The sequence below is a fragment of the Asterias rubens genome, chromosome 7 (assembly GCF_902459465.1).
Source record: "Asterias rubens chromosome 7, eAstRub1.3, whole genome shotgun sequence".
NCBI classification, from domain to species: Eukaryota; Metazoa; Echinodermata; class Asteroidea; order Forcipulatida; family Asteriidae; genus Asterias; species Asterias rubens.
This window is the reverse complement of record NC_047068.1, coordinates 7737242-7755138: the sequence shown is the minus strand read 5'-3', so window position 1 is coordinate 7755138 and position 17897 is coordinate 7737242. Positions and strand designations below refer to the sequence as shown.

Below are 17897 nucleotides of genomic sequence, written 5' to 3'. Positions count from 1 at the left end.
GAAAATGTAGAAGCAGAATTTATTTAGTTTTCAAAGTTTTGTTTTGGTATAGTGCGCAAACTAATTATCAACTCACCGCGAGTAGATTCGGGAGTCTTCTAAGTTATGAAAAGTCTTCTAAGTTATGAACAGGACTTTCCTGCTTTTTAACTACTTATATTGGGCGGAAGGTAGGAAATCAGCCGGGACGTCCGCGGTACATACACCGAGGGAACTTCTCGTGAACTTCACGAGGGTGAGTTCTAAATTATTTGTCCAACGTTTCGACTAGCTGGCACTAGTCATCATCAGTAAATTAGTTGTAATTAAGTTAGCTAAACCGACCTGACGTGGGGGATGGGGGGTGCACATTCTGCTAACAGTGAGTCACTCACTGTAAAAATGGAGCTTAAAGCACTACGAGTCACGCTAGGCATCACTCACTTGACCCCCACTCCTCAAAGTGATGACCCAAAAACGATACTTTGTCCCTCCCCCCTTCTCTCGGCAGTCCAAGCGGGCCTCGGCAAAGAACCAGCGACCCCCCCCCCCCCCCGCGGCTTACACAACGTCAAACCGCCTCGTGGGACATGCACGCGTCTACTCTAGCCTACTCCTACTTTTGATTTCAAAGATGTTGGTATCATTTTTATCAGGGGCTGATTTTTTGCGAGGGGAAGTTCAAGATCGGCAGTCAGAGTAGATATGAGGTTCTTGGAGTCACTGATTTAGAGGAATTGTTGGTCTATTCTCTTGGTTGTATGAGAAGTTACTTATCTAAGTGCAAAAGGGGGTTTAATCAGCTAATTCCTCCGATCCGATGGCAATAACAGAAATTGCCAGCCTGCATGCATGTGACCCAAATAACTGGTCAAATCAAACTAGTTGATAATATATTTTTTTACCCTGATATTCGTCGCGAAGATTGTTATTGGTGTTGTTTGTTTGTTTGTTTGTTTGTTTTTGGTGTGTGTGTGTGGGGGGGGGGTCGTCGTTTGCGCTAGACTTCTTGCGCGGGGGGAGGGGCGTACATACACACGCGCGCACGGCTGAACTTTTGACATCATTGCTAACGCTTGGTGGCGCTGTTTACAGTTAACAATAAAATAAAAAACGAGCCTGACGCAATTTGTTTTTCACGATATCAACAACTGGGTTTTAAGGTCACTTCCAACAGTCTTCCAAAGCATTCAGGCATCGAATCGTTTTTGTATTACTTATGTTTAGGATTAAGTCACCTAAGTAATAATATCCTAATTTTCAACCCAACAGCAACCTACATAACCAGCGTACAACTAGGGCCACTGGTTCAGCGATCGAGGGGCGAGGCGGCGACCAGGCACTGCCGTCTGCTGAGGAGCGTCAACGGCATCACATGACCGATCCACACACGGCATTTTGATCGCCGGAGGAAGGGCTGGTGATCCCATTGTTTAAGGCAGTTGGGAGCAAAGATGAACAGGTGAGCTTACTGTGGAAGGAAAAGTTTTCGTATGGCGCCACCACTTTTTCATTCGAAATAAAATAATATAGTATCTAATTTACCTGATTGATATAATATCCCTTTTTGTAAAAATGAGTGAAAAAGTGGTGGCGCCATACGGAAAGTTATCCGATTTCAGCTGGGACATTATTTCTACGCGGATGGATGACTTGCATTTGCAAGTTTAATAATTTTCATAACATTACATTGTGCTTTGTTGTCTGAAGTTTGTTACACAACAAAGCTCTTAAGAATGCCCATGGTTTCGGATGTGTGCTATGATCTGATGTACTGTAGTGTAGTATTTACTCTTCCTTGAATTGATTGGAATGGAAAGGACAATATACACTAGCACTACTTCTAGTTCTAGAAACTATTTTTTATAAGCTCCCCCGGGGAGCCTCAGTGTAGTGTCTAGGAAGTACACTAGCACGTAGTAAGTGACATGGTAAATTAATTATAAAAATAGAGAGTATGTCCCGCTTGACTGAGTACTATTTTGATACCCACATTTATAGGCCGACATGATAATACATACAAATATGTAATGTGAACCAGCACATGTACGTGCCACAGATCTGTATCGAAACACAAATCAAGGATATACATGTTTGGAAATGTTGTGTATGACTGAGTTACTTGCCAGAATCCTCAACCTCCAGCCCCATACACTACAGTTTGAATTTACTTGGGTTAAACCTCATTCTACTTAGTGTGAGCAGTTCATTTTGCTGGAGACTGTCTGTAGTCTAAACTCCTGCCTCTGGGATTGAAAAGCCTGATTCCCAATGGAGTTGTTTTTAATTATTGAATTTACTTTCTTGCACTGAATGCTTTGTACCATGATTTCAAGGAGTACCATACACCAAAACGTGGCGACACCTGCCTTATGGTTGGAACAAGGGACTTAGGCCATGTCCAAAACGGTGACTTCGGCTACAGCTAAAAAGCTAGAAATGCTACAATGTTCACTGGAGTCAACACATGACAAAAACAGTATGGTAAGGAACCAAAACTATCCACCAAAATACAACACCATCGTCTGAGACTAGCAGGGCATTCATACAGAAGCACTAAAGAACCTGTCTCTCGGCTTATCACCTGGTCACCGAAACATGGAAGGAAAAACAAGGGAAGACAAAGGCTCAGCTATACAGATGTAGTTGCTAGGGTTATCGGGGTGCTTCCAGCTGATCTTCCCAACCTAAAGAGAGATAGAAAGGGATGGGCGAGCCTCAACATGATTCCGACCTCGGTCGACTAGAGAGAGAGAGAAAAAGCTAGATCAACGAGTCTGCTAGTGAGATGTTGAAGATCTAGCTGTAGCTGTAGCCGAAGTCGCAGTTTCCGACACAACATTACTTACTGTCTGTTTCCCCTAGTGTTGGACTTGGTGCCCCTTCATAAGTGTCCCAATCCCAAAGACTTCATATTTTAGGAATTTAGGTGTTGCTTGGACTCTGGAGGAAGGAGTTGGATGAAAAGCAGATTTGGTCCTGGGGGGATGATTGGGAGGTTGGAGAGGGGGGCTTGCAACCTCGGGAGGGTTCTCCCGTGGAATTTATGAGGGGGGAGAGGTAGAGCTGGCTAAGCAGCTCCTAAGCAGATCTTATGCAGATCTTAAGACTTGTATGTATGTATTTCTGATTCTATTGATCTGTTTTGTCATTGTAGATGGATGAACAGCCCAGCTAGGGGATGCAACCAGTACAAGCCCACCTTTATTGAACATCTAGCAAACTGCCTCACTCATGGGGTATGTGCTTCAAACGATCCGAATAGGAATCACTCACTGATTACTCCACGGCGAGGAGAACTTGTTTATAAATGACAAATATTTGGTTTTGCTCATAATACAATAGCTGTGATAATTGTAGCCCTTGGCATGTCCCTTCAATTCAACCACAGGAAGGGTTCAGGGTTACATTTATCGCAGCTATGCAACTACTAACAATTATTTGCAATGGCAATGATATCGACATTAAAAAGCTGTAGCAATAACAAAAATGCCAAAATAATAATGGGTTAGTGGACACTATTGGTAATTGTCAAAGACCAGTCTTCTCACTTGCTGTATCTCATCATATGTATAAAATAACAAATCAGTAAAAATTTGAGCTCAATCAGACGTCGAAGTTGCGAGATAACTATGAAAGTAAAAAAACATCCTTGTCACACGAAGTTGTGTGCTTTCAGATGCTTGATTTCGAGACCTCAAATTCTAAACTTGAGGTCTCGAAATCAAATTCGTGGAAAATTACTTCTTTCTCGAAAACTACTCCACTTCAGAAGGAGCCGTTTCTCACAATTTTGTGTACAACCAACCTCTCTCTATTACTCGATACCAAGTAACGTTTTATGCTAATAAATATTTTTAGTAATTACCAATAGTGTTCACTGCCTTTAACAAGATCAAAGTGTGTCCCAACGAAACTACAACCTATAGCAGAAGCAGAATCTAAACAGAAATAGAAAAGTGGAAGGTTTTGAGAAGATGTTTAAATGTCTGAATTGAAGAAGAGTCTCTCATGTGAAATTTAGATAACACAAACAGTTTTACAAACATACCAATGAAAGGATTCTAGTTGTTACCTTTTTTTTTGTCAGTTATGAAATAATCATATCAGTTTACACAATAACAACAACAATTTGTTGAAGACGATCAGAACATACTGATACAAACATTGAGTTGTCAACCACCGGCTCTTTCCAGAACCAAAGCAACTCAAACGAGATTTACACATGGTGCTACTAATAATATTGAAGTCTCATATAGTGCATGTATCTACCAAACAAGGTACTCAAGGCGCTGAGTATATACAAACTTTCAGAAAGATAGCTTATTGCAGTGATGAATTCTGAGACCCAACTATGTAGCACCTTATAATGGTTTACAAGGTGCAACGGCGCATACAGCAGTCACTGCAATAATAGGAAAAATAATAATAATAGTAATAACAACAGGTATTTAGAAATGGTCCCCATAGAAAACTATATCACAGCGCTTACAAAAACTGAAAATGCACAATAAATAAACAACAAAATATTATCGGAAAAGCTGCAGCAGCTACTGCAATTCTCGGCTAAGTTATATGCAAAGTTTTATAATCCTAACAACAGTTTCCTTTAAAAAACAAAAAACCACGCATCAAATTTTAGCAGGAACATGGCTAAATAATGAGTAGACCTAATTAAAACTAGATTCATTGTTCATCTGTGTTTTGACCTAGTTATGGATCATACCCAGTATTTACGCATCGTGGGTCATGCTGGAGAGTGCATCCACCCTCGGGCAGAAGGCCAACGCAATCCTGTTTGGTTTGGCTCTTTCATGTCTCTTCCTAGTCTCAACAAGTTTCCACACAATATCCTGGTGCAGGAAACAGTCGTAAGTTTCATTCCTTCATCCCGACTGCTATTTGCTGTTTGTTATTTTACAAAACTGTACAAAAACTTGTTCCACATCCATCAAAATACTCCACTCTATGCTTTGATAAGATTTGATGGCTAACAATGGATGGTTTGGGTGTCGCAATAATTATATAATTTTCATGTAGTGCTTTATCTATGGTCGTTTCAATATGCTTATTAAATTATTTTGTTAAGACAGGTTTTTGAAGTTTTTAAACTAAAAGATGCTATTATGATAGCACCTTGATAGGACCTTACAAGGTGCTGCGGCGCATTCAGTTGCCAGCGCCTGAAATAATAAGTGTAGCTTGGTTCTCTTGCATGCATTACACAACAAAAGACCTATGGCTTTACATTTACATCCCATCCAAAGGACGAAGCAATAATGGAATAAGTGTCTTGCTTTTAAAGCACACACGTTTCAAGACTGGGACTTGAACACATTCTCTGCTGTTTAGGAAGAAACAATGGCTTCAGTCCAGTGCTCTCAGCTATGCAGTGCTGCGGCTTTGACACGCTATGCAGAGACATACCTATCAATTCAAATAGAACTGATGAGCACATGGGGGAGAGGGGAACACAGCAATTTTTATTAATACACATCCGTGTAAAGAAAAACCAAAAATGAGAACCAATGGCAGCATTTTACACAAGCTGTTTTTCAAGATGATCAGGGATGAGATTGTTCAGACTTTTGGCTGAATTCAGGCTTTTTATGTCAGCATGGTGAAGAAAATCAGGCAATGTTTTTTTCCCCAACTTAAGAAATCCTGCTCATTTGTCTACTTTTCTGGTGCTTTGGATACTGTTTCCAAAAGCTCCTTGGAATCTATAACCCCAGGGGTTACCAAACGGTAGAAATGCCATCATTTCAACATACCTTTGAATTTGTATCCAAGTTTCAGACTTTTTTGTTAGTAATGACTCTCACCCCTGGATGATAAACTAGTGCTTAATTGTACCAAGTGTACATGTACATCACTGTACGTACATAATAATAATAATAATAATAATAATAATAATAATAATAATAATAATAATAATAATAATAATAATAATAATAATAATAATAATAATAATAATAATAATAATAATAATAATAATAATAATAATAATAATAACTTATAAAGCGCACAAATCCACAGAAGTGCTCATGGCTATACAATAACAACAACACAAATTAAAATGTAAACCTAAGTTGAGAGAAATCTAGAACATGTGGTATAGAATATAATAATACAAATGCAATATTTAAGAAAAAACATCCTAAAAGGTAACAAAAATACCAATAATTAAACCATTGAATCAAATGCCTGTTTGAAGAGATGTGTTTTCAGTTGTTTTTTAAATTGGGTCAAAGAAACGGATGATTTTACTAGTGCAGGCAGTTTGTTCCATAGACGAGGGGCAGCATGTGAAAAAGATTGGTCTCCCCATGAATGTTTGGAAATGGGCTCAATAAGGAGGCTAGAATTATAAGACCGGAGTTTTCGAGGAAGATTGTATGAGCTGAGAAGATCATCAATATATGCAGGGGCATTACTGGTGAGCGATTTATACACGAAAAGCAAAAGTTTATACTTAATCCTACTGCTTACTGGTAACCAGTGAAATTCTTTTAAAATCGGCGTTATATGGCAGGACTTTTTAGTTAAGGCAATAACACGAGCAGCATAGTTTTGAATGCGTTGAAGACGTTCAATTTGAGTACAAGGAAGGCCATATAGAAGTGAATTGCACATACAACAGAGTGGACTATCTGCTCAGTTGCATTTTGTGTCAAATATTTCCTGACTTTGCCTATATTACGGATATGAAATGTTGTAGAGCGTAAAATACTAGAAATATGTGAACTAAGTGTCATGGAAGAGTCGAATATAACACCAAGATTGCGAGCTTTTGTAACAGCGGTGACTTCGGAGTCACCAATATTAATGTGGGGAATAGTCATTTTAGAAAGTTGTTGCCGTGAACCGAGTATAAGAAATTCTGTCTTGTGATCATTTAGCTTAAGGAAGTTGTCCTGCATCCAAACACGAATTTCAGAAACACATGTTTCAATATGATTAATGCTCTCATCAGCAGAAATTTGTGATGGTTTAAAAGAGAAATATAACTGAGTGTCATCAGCATATACATGATATACATGTACATATAGCTTTGACATAAGAAACAGCCTTTCCAATAACACATCACAATTTGAAGTCTTTCTTTTTCTACTTCAGACCACTCAGGTTTTATCTTCACATCTCTGATAGAGCAGTTATTTATGTCTTCATCGCGGCTTCCTACACACCTTGGTGAGTATCTCTCTACAGCCATCTATTCATTCTGTAGAAAGTCTTGGTCATGGCCGAGCAGTCTTGGTCTTGAGTAACGGATTGAGTTATTTCATTCTGTAGAAAGTCATATGGAGTGGCAATTGAACTTGGACTGTGGTGGTTTTATCACTTTTAGCGCCATTCCAAAGAGATATCTTTTCATTATGTAGCGAGTCGTGGCGGACCAGCGGTCTAGTGCATCGGACTGTGGTTTTATAACTTCACGCTTTTCCAAAGATTCATCTTTGCATTCTGTAGAAAGTCATGATTGAGCAGTCAAGTGGTGATTTTATCACGAGGCACCGGTCCAAAGAGCCATCTTTGCATTCTGTAGCAAGTCATGATTGAGCAGTCCAGTGTTCTGGACTTTGGTGGTTTTATCACTAGGCACCGGTCCTAAGAGCCATCTTTGCATTCTGTAGCAAGTCATGGCCGAGCGGTCTAGTGTTCTGGACTGTGGTGGTTTATCACTAGGCACCGGTCCAAAGAGCCATCTTTCCAAAGAGCCATCTTTGCATTCTGTAGCAAGTCATGGCCGAGCGGTCCAGTGTTCTGGACTGTGGTGGTTTTATCACTAGGCACCGGTCCAAAGAGCCATTTTTGCATTCTGTAGCAAGTCAAGGCAGAGCGGTCCAGTGTTCTGGACTGTGGTGGTTTCATCTCGAGGTACCGGTCCAAAGAGCCATCTTTGCATTCTGTAGAAAGTCATGATTGAGCGGTCCAGTGTACTTGACTGTGGTGGTTTTATCACGAGGCACCGGTCCAAAGAACCATCTTTGCATTCTGTAGAAAGTCAAGGCAGAGCGGTCCAGTGTTCTGGACTGTGGTGGGTTTTATCACTAGGCACCGGTCCTAAGAGCCATCTTTGCATTCTGTAGAAAGTCATGATTGAGCGGTCCAGTGTTCTAGACTGTGTGTAGGGTTTTATCACGAGGCACCGGTCCAAAGAACCATCTTTGCATTCTGTAGAAAGTCAAGGCAGAGCGATCCAGTGTTCTGGACTGTGTTGGTATTATTCCTAGGCACCTTTCCGAAGGATCTGCAGAACCATCTAGATCAAATATTCACAACTGTGAGGGTCGATCTGCCACCTAAGGTGACGCTTTTGAAGACACCGAGGATCTTGTGAAAGACCTTTCAGAAATAAGGCTATGGGATGTAGTCTGACTCCAGGAGTGACGGGCACAAAGGACTGTGTGATATTTCTTTTGCATGCTCTGATAGAATATATAATAATGACAACAGTGGTAGTAAAAATTATTTTATGTTATACCCCGTAGGTTAACTTTGAAGAAAGTTGGTTGGATAGGCTACTGTATATTCTGGATGGTGTGGATTTGTGCCGTCCTGGGCGTTGCTTATTCCTACTGCTTCTATGAAAGGTACGCACCAAACTATAGTATTTCTTTTCAGTTACTCATTTCCATTTTTTAAAGTAGGGGTTGTAAAAGGCTTTTGTAAGTGACTTATTTTACTGTATTTGTTATCAGAATTGACTATTAGTGAATTACTTGATGATCGTATCATGTCACTTTATGGGGCAATTAACGGGCAACCAGTTCCAGGCAATCTCCAAGAAGAAAAGACACTAACATTTGAATGTTCACATGTTTTTCTTTGGGATTGTGTGACATTGTAGGCTTGCATAGTTTAGGTGTCAATCGAAACCACAGTGAACTAACTAATAGGACAGAGGGTTAATCAAGACATGTTTTTATTTATTACAACCTGACTTGATAAAATAATTCTTGATCTTTAGTTTCCCCCGATTGTATCAACACTTTGCATCGGGGATAAAGAATATTATTCTGTGTTTTACTCATACATTGATTTGTAAATAAGCATTGTATACTTAGTACTTTCCGGAGTCCTTCGGTAATACTGCAACGAGAAAGGTAAAAATTGCAATTTTTAAAAATTCTTTTACCCTCACACAAAAATGTATAACCTTAAGTTTTTCTTATTAGGTACAAACGTCTTGAGACTGTGCTGTACCTGGTTCTTGGCATTGGTCCATCTGTTGCCGTTCTGGATGTGGTAAGTCTTTCATCACCTTCTCTTCATCAAAGGTCCAATATCTTCAAACCATTACTCATAAATAACTGGGACTTAGGACGAGTTCAGTTCCATATCCGAAGACGTTGGCACGCATTGAACTTATCCATAGGACGGGTTACTCGTCCTAACTCGAGATAGGATTAATCCTACCGTTTTCGTGAAATCGGCTGCAGATCCCCTAAACCCTTATCCTATATTCTCTCCTTGATATCTCTTTAAATTGCAGCAATGTTCCAACGATGGTATGTATGAGCTTGCCCTCGGAGGTCTGGTCTATGTCTTAGGGGTCATCTTCTTCAAGAGCGATGGAATCATTCCGTGTGCTCACGCCATATGGCATATGTTTGTCGTTGCCGGAGCGGGGCTCCATCTCTACGCAATCCAGACGTACCTCATGGGGTCATCAAGTAAAGTTCAACCACCGGCTCATCATTTTATAGGGGATGGTTAAGATTGAGGAGTTGATTGTCGCGAAAGTACAAAAACTTTTGTACCCTGATTTTTGTCGTAACCTTTAAAGGCAGTGGACACTATTGGTAATTACTATAAATAATTATTAGCATAAAAACTTACTTGGGAACAAGCAACGGAGAGCTGTTGATAGTATAAAACATTGTGAGAAACGGCTCCCTCTGAAGTATGAAGTAACAAAGTTTTTGAGAAAGAAGTAATTTTTCCACTAAAATGATCAAATTTGATTTTGAGACCTGAAATCAAGCATCTGAAAGGACACAACTTCATGTGAACATAGAGCAAGCAACAGAAAGGGGGTGTGTTTTCTTTCATCAATATCTAGCAACTCCGACTACCAATCGAGCTCAAATTTTCACAGGTTTGTTATTTTATGCATATGTTGAGATACACCAAGTGAGAAGACTGGTCTTTGACATTTACCAATAGTGTCCATTGTCTTTAAATAGACTCTGTGGATACACATCCTGGGTTTGTGCGTTCATACAGGACTGTTCTAACTTCTGGAAATTGCCTTTTGACAATATCTTCTTCCATCGACTTCCTAACGTATTTTCTGTTTTTGTTTGATTCGTTATGGAAATAAGTGTGAGTCTAAATTGCAGTGTCACGTATTATATGGGGCTACTTTAAAAACATTTTTTGAGATACATTTTTTGGGGGCGTTGACATGACGTTATGATGAATTGTTTCTTTTTTAGGAAGCATTATGGGTGGATTATTTTAGTCGTTTAATTAATATCTTACACAGATTAAATGTATATGAAGATGAAATGACTTACACAGGTGACCAAAATACTATTAGAAACGAAGAAACAAAGTGCTATATGATATATTGTATTTGTGCTTTTGAGTCCAGGGAGGTATGTCTATGTGAAATACTCAAAATGTAGAAAAAGAGTAATAAGATTTTCATAACAGTCTCTAGTCCAAAGGAGGGTATCAAAGTGGTAGAGTTTATTATGGCCCAGCTCACCAATAATCTTGGCTGAGCCATTTTGGCAAACGATGTCTGCATGTGATGTATAGTGAAAGAGGCATTTGAAGTGATTCAGCATTTTACACACTTACTTTTCATTTGTTTGAGTGCAATTTGACTCCCTTAATGGCGATTGTGAAAGACAATATCCGTGTGTGTTATTAGTGAAAGGGGTCAATCCAAACACTTGCCATGTAACCTTTGTTCACAAAGAGCAGGCCTCAAATAACACGCTGGACACACCAAAGGTGTCCAGTGTTTTTAACACAAGAGCTAAGTTTATTGTTTTTCCCAAAACTTATACAGTAACAAACATGCAAAAGAAATGCACAGATTTAACCTTGCCTCTACATTCTGGTGACGCTTTTACAGAAATGATTGGTCTCCTAAATGTTAAAGAAGTTTTCAATTGATAATCATTAATGATGAAGTGTTGAAGAAACTTCACATTTTGTTGATCAATGATATTGCCATTGAAGTGGGTACTTCCATCAATTAATGCACGCCCTAAGTTTTCAGCTATGGCTACCCTGGGCACAGTTTAACACTGCTGCTTTAAGTAGACAATATTGCTCAGTTTTCTGCTAAGCAACAAAATAAGCAGGAAACCAGTTGCATACAATACATATGACATTGTGTTTTGACTGGTAACCTTTTTTGTGCTTAGGTATGGCCCAATTTAATGGCTCCAAACTGCAGGGAGTAGTTTGTCAAACATTGTCTAGCAATTTCTAATAAGAAAATGTGAACATTCAAATGTGAATGTCTTTTTGTATTAGAGATTGTCTGGAGTTAGTCGCCTGCAAATTGCCTTGTGTGGCAAGTCTCTAAGGGCTTGTTAGGTGATTTGGTAGAGCATTCGTACTGTATTTAAGAGGTCACAGGTTCTAGGCCAACACCACACCCCGTTTATACATCAGGCTGGTTATCTCAGTTGGAATAGCCCTTGTACAATAAAAATGTTGTGGGTTGGAGGCGCCATTACCTAAATTTCCTTTTCTCACTTTTAGTTTTAAATAAACGTATCAATGCATACAATTTATATACATGTATACAGGTGGAGAGATGCATTAGTTATGTATGTAATGATGTTTTAGTTATGGGTGGTGTGTGGTGGTTATGGATATGCAATATTTATATTAAGTTAAACAGAGTATCGTGAAAGTTGGGCAGTGATCGGAAATTTAGTACGGACTAAACAGTTGCATGAGTTCAATTGATTGTTGATGCAATGTTTGAATATAATTGATTATCAAAACAAAAAGGAAATTACAAACTAATTTTAAACCACAATATTTGAAATAGGATATTTAAATATAAGATAGTTTAATAAAGGATATTTGAATATGGGATATTTAAAAATAGGTAAATTTTTAATTTCAGAGAATCTTTTACAGTAAGTTGCATAATAAGTTGCATTAATGAACCTTGTTGGTATAGGGGGGTATTTTTGAAAAGAAAAGGGTTTAATTTTTTTAAATAAAACCTTACTTGCCCTGTCTTTCAGACAACTTTACATGAATTGATTCGCATTTTGTTTTTTAAATGTTTTTGAAAATACCTCTTTTCATTGTTTTTACCGGTAAAAATTGAGGATATTATGGCAGATGTTAAAAATGTTTTGAGAAAAAATGGACAATTTATATTGCAGAGGTGTTTGTTTCTTTGTCTTGACTCTGACATTTTCTACATTCTCTACTCCGATTCTCTTGTCAACCTCTTTAAAATTCTGTTAGTATTTTTGTTCACCTTACTTTAGACTCGACCGACAAAATATTTGAATTTTGTATGAGACGAACTCCCATGAAGAAAGAAGAAAAAACTTTTGTACAAATCATGCAGGAAAAGTCTTTGTACCAATGTTGTTAATGTTTGCTTTCCTCTTAACCAACTGCTCTAGACACTAAATCTTGTTAGATCCAGTAGTATCCAGTTGAATCCAGTTCAGTTATCCAGCTCTACCAGTAATATCTAGAACTGTCCGGTTTCAACTAGCTCTATCCAGAACTATCCATCTCCATAAAGTTGTATCTTGCTTTTTGTAGCTCTATTTCAATATGTCTTGCTCTGTTCAAGACCTACCTAGTTTCATCCAGTCGTGTACAGGTCTGTCTTGCACTATCCAGTTCTGTCTTGTTCTATCCAGTTCTGTCTTGTTCTATCCAGTTCTGTCTAGTTTCATCCAGCCGTGAATAGCTCCAACCAGCTCTGCACAGTACTGTCTTGCTGTATTCAAGCACGCTGATCAGTTGTGTCTGCCCCATCAAGTTCTGTATTGTTCAATCCAGTTCTTTCTAGTTCCATCTAGTTGTGTTTGGCCCTGTCTAGCACTATCTGGTACCGTCTAGTTCTGCATTGCTCTATCTAGTTCTATGTAGTTCTTTAAAAATGAAATTTCCTTATACAGACTTGTCCTCAAAAAAAAATTGTTTGAGCTTGTGTTATGAGTTTGTTATGAGTTTGTTGATAAGAGTTTGTTCAATGTATCAGGGATGTAAGTATAGTGCCAGTGGTGCAATTTAAAAGGAGTGTTGTGGTTATAAAGTAGAAAGAAATATGATAATCAGCAAAGAAATAAAGTTTTGCCAGCGACTGAAATTGTGCCACGTTTCATTGATGTACTAACTGCGTTCGGGGTAAAGAATATTATTTTGGGGTTACCCTTGCGCCATTTTGCGTTGCAACATGGTGTGATGAGGCTGAGTGGTTGAGAGCACTGGACTCTGATCAGCAGAGTTTGGGTTCGAGTCCCAGTCATGACACTTGTGTCCTCGACAGTTCTGGATTCGACAGTTCTGGATTTCAAAGTGTGTCCGTGCGATGACGCATGTTGCAATTCGCCTTTTGTGCATTCCCTAATGTTTATTTTAAAGATATTTTACTGTATATCATGTATATCGTAGGAGGTCCTGTTTTCGAGGTGTCCCTAAAATCGTGGCAAATCTTTTACCTCTCTGTGCGCGATGTAAACAGTCCCTAGATAAACAAAATTGTGGTTTTATTTGCCAAGCAAAGAGTCTCCTCTCCCTTGACCAAAACTTAGAAACACGTAAGGCTCCACTGGTTATTTGCACTTGTAAATGCAAAATATTTGGTATTTTAGGCATTTCTACAAGGTACAAAAATATGTCATAATGTTGAGGCCATATACAAATATTTGCCCACCCAAAAAGTTTCATCAAACACTATTTCAATTCACAATTCATGATGATCAAATCATGTGAATGAATATTTTGCTGAGCATTCTGACAAAAATATACAGAGGCTTAAAGGAGCCATGTGCCTTATATCATTTTCTAATATTTTTGGAGATTTTTATTTTTTAACCCTCGTATCAATATTTTTATTAATATTAAAATTTAAACATCAGCTTGTTGATTCAATTATCACTGTTTATTTATACATTTTATTATAAATTTTAAGAAGAAAAAAAAAGGGAAAAAACTAAATAAGAGTCAGATTTGAAAGCCAATAATTAGTCACACTTTTTATTTAATTATTTATTTTTGTTATTTTTTGCAAATTACCATGGTAATTTTTAAAAGTTCATTAAAAATATTTTGAATAAAACAAAGACAACTGCTGGCTATAGAGTCATACACAGAGTCTCAAAGAACACTTGTAGTCACTGCAGATGTTTCTTCCATGTATGGCTTCACCGGGAAACCATACTTTCTTGTTTGCCGTGAAAACAGGAAAAACTCGAAACAAATGGGGCCAGTTGAAGTCATCGAAGATCGGTGTGTAGTGTGAACATTTCAATGTCCATCAAGTTTTAATATATGTTTGCATACTTCATATTAACAAATGAAGATAATTAGGGCATCGGTTGATATATGGCATCATTATTTTTTTCCCAATTCAAAGAAAAAGGCATAATAGCGTGAAAACTGGTAAGCAGAGGATATATTGACGCAATTTAGCCATTGGCTACAAGTTCAATTTTAATAAAGCATCAATAATAATACTGTAGTCAAGACCAGTTAGTCCATGACCAAGAATGACAGTTTAACGAGGAGGTCCAAGATCAAGAATGACAGTTTAACGAGGTCCAAGATCAAGACCCTGACCAGGAAGTCTAAGACCAAGAATGACAGTTTAACGAGGAGGTCCAAGATCAAGACCATGACCAGGAAGTCTAAGACCAAGAATGACAGTTTAACGAGGAGGTCCAAGAGCAAGACCATGACCAGGAAGTCTAAGACCAAGAATGACAGTTTAACGAGGAGGTCCAAGATCAAGACCCTGACCAGGAAGTCTAAGACCAAGAATGACAGTTTAACGAGGAGTGGCCGAGTGGTTAAGAGCATGAATTGAAGTTTTGGTGGTTAAGTCTTCGTAGTGTGGGTTCGAATCCAGGTCGTGACATGTGCGTTCTTGAGCAACATGCTTTACTGAAATTGCTTCCCTCGACCGGGGGGTATAAAAGGGTAGAGTTTGATGCTGTATTTAAAAGCCTTCTGAGCGCATGACAGCTCGGGCGGTATACTCCCCAGAGAGCTGTTATTGGCCATTTTTGACAAGGGCACTAATGTAAAGCGCATTAGTACAGTTATTGTAAATTGCCCTATATATAAGGACTAGTTGTTATTACATGTTCTCCAGCACCCAGGAGATCAGCGTCACCACTGTGCAAGTCTGTTATCTGCAGGTTGTAAGGGAGTGACTGCGTAAACCTCATAACATTGTTTCTCATCTGCCAAATTAAGTGCTTTACTGCAAAAACGTTTACAGTACTTCAATCACTCCTCTGCTGTAGATTGGGCTAATGGGCTTATGTACCTTGGTTAATTTAGATGAGCTAATAATGAGAATCCTTTCAAAGAAGCCAATACATCATCATTAGCTAAAAGGACTCCAGTTTCCTTGTGACATTCCACGCCGAGGATCCACACTGATTTTAATTCTCTACCAAACAAATACATTATAGTTGAAATGGCAAGTGTTTCAACTCGCAGTTGTCCCGAGCAAGCTCTAATGTACATACTGTTTCGTCAGAGACTGATGCCACATTTAGATCAGGGTCGTTTTAATTACTGTCATTCTATACAAAAAATAGTGGGGTTCTACTCTGTGGGGTTCTACTCTGTTCATAAGGGTGATGTCATTCCCCTGTAAAGCTTGGTACTTTACTTAGATGAGCAAAATGATAACCATTTACCAGTTACGACAACGTGAATGACGCGGCACATTGGTCAGATAACAAGTTCCTATCTATTTTTCTGCACTTTTGACCAACCAGTTCAACCAAATTCAATTGACCTGTGCAGCCTATGGTTGTCCCATATAACCTCTTACCTTTGAACTTGAATCCTGGTATACCAAGGATGTATCAACAACATTAACAACCAGACAAAAACATTTCCTGGTTTATTTTGTAATGTACCTTGTATATTATTTAATGTGCGAACAATATTTTTAACTTGACAAACATTATTACAGAAAATATGAGTATAATATATTAATATTTATTGTTTTAAGAAATCTTAAAAATTACAATCACAACACACACAATAAGCAAAATATTACTCCATAAAACATTACAGATATAGTACTGTTAAAATATACAAATAATGTAACCAGGATATAATTTAGTTGGGTTGATAGTTCTGCAGAATCTTTTCCCATAGGATAGGCATACATCATAGAAATCGCTATCCAACAAAAAAAGGGGAAAAACAAGGTTTTCCTGATCAACTTAAGCATACCTCAATGCAGTTTCACTTGCATAAGTTCAAATTCCTTCATTAGTTCATTCCAAATTTTCTTTTGCTACTATTGCATTTAAGTTCAGTTTTGTGCACACAATAATTTCTATTCATTCAGGAATTTGTTTCAGTCCACTCTATTTCATTTATTGGCATTCAAGACTACCATTTTCACTTTCCTTCAGTTGCATTTATAGCAATTGCACAACATCGGTAAACAGTATTGTCCTAAGGCCCACACTTCGTGTATCACAACTTATATAAATCCGTTGTTCTCGATATCGAGAATTGATAATTGTTTTCTCAAAAAGTAAAGCATTTCATGGGATAATATATCAAGGGAAGTCTTTCACCATTACCTTCTTTAAACCCTGTAAGTTATTTGTAAATCTGTGAACTTTTAATTATTGTTCTGTTCAGAAGTGTCCAATGGCTTTAAATGGTGAAACTTGATTGGTGGGCCAGCCTCTTGCTGCTAGGCATATACAAAATCAAATGATTTTTGGACCTGATGAATTTTCATAATTTCTTTTTTTTAACAGTGAATGCTAAACTGTTGAAAATCAAATTCTTTCTTTTGACTGACTGTTTAGTGCTTATGCATCGCAGCATTTATTTTCAAACAAAAAAGTGATAAAGCTGGGTGTTAAACTGATTTAATGTTTGCAAAAAATTTTGCCAGGAAAAACATGTAAAATAAAATAAAATAAAATATAAAAGGTTATGATTGATTGGTCCAAGTAAATGGATCCTTTTATATCAATTTGTTTCAGTTAACAATTTTTAGTTTTCAATTCAGTTCCAGCCTGAATCATAATGGTCAAATTCTAATATTGTTTATATATTACATAATATAAGAATTATAATTACATACTATTTACAATTCACAAGTTCTTCAAAGCCTATAGTATTAGGGTGCTATTCAGAACTGTCAATATTTTTAAATTGATGGTTTTGGATTGTTCAAAACGATTTAAAAAAAAAAAAAAAAAAAAACACTAAAAGTTTGAAATTGCAAAAAAGGGTTGCGTCGGTAAATTGTGTTTCCTCCTCTACCTAGAAAACACACCAAACAAAAAAATAATTATAAAAACAGAAGAAAAAAAACCCAAATTGGTAATTGTCAAAGACCAGCCTTCTCACTTGGTGTATCTCAACATATGCATACAATAACAAACCTGTGAAAATTTGAGCTCAATTGGTTGTCGAAGTTGCGAGATAATAGTGAAAGAAAAAAATACCCTTGTCACACGAAGTTGTGTGCTTTTAAATGGTCGATTTCGAGACCTCAAATCTGAGGTCTCAAAATCAAATTCGTGGGAAATTACTTCTTTCTCAAAAAACTATGTCACTTCAGAGGGAACTTTTTCACAATGTTTTATACTATCAACCTCTCCCCCATTTCTTGTCACTAAATAAGGGTTTTATGCTAATAATTGTTTTGATTTTTTTTTTTTCGTTTTGTCTTGCAACTTCGATGACCGATT

The 17897-nt window shown here is 37.7% G+C and overlaps 1 protein-coding gene across 1 annotated transcript; it reads left to right on the top strand.

Annotated features, from left to right (window-relative positions):
• Window positions 1-1089: 1089 nt before the first annotated feature.
• On the top strand, window positions 1090-9838 carry LOC117292737 (monocyte to macrophage differentiation factor 2-like). Its single transcript, XM_033774887.1, has 7 exons — window positions 1090-1441; window positions 3137-3218; window positions 4693-4850; window positions 7099-7173; window positions 8475-8576; window positions 9162-9231; window positions 9479-9838. Exons 1-7 carry the CDS (start codon window positions 1434-1436, stop codon window positions 9701-9703), a joined length of 720 nt encoding a protein of 239 aa, XP_033630778.1. The 5' UTR covers window positions 1090-1433; the 3' UTR covers window positions 9704-9838.
• The last annotated feature ends 8059 nt before the right edge of the window (window positions 9839-17897 follow it).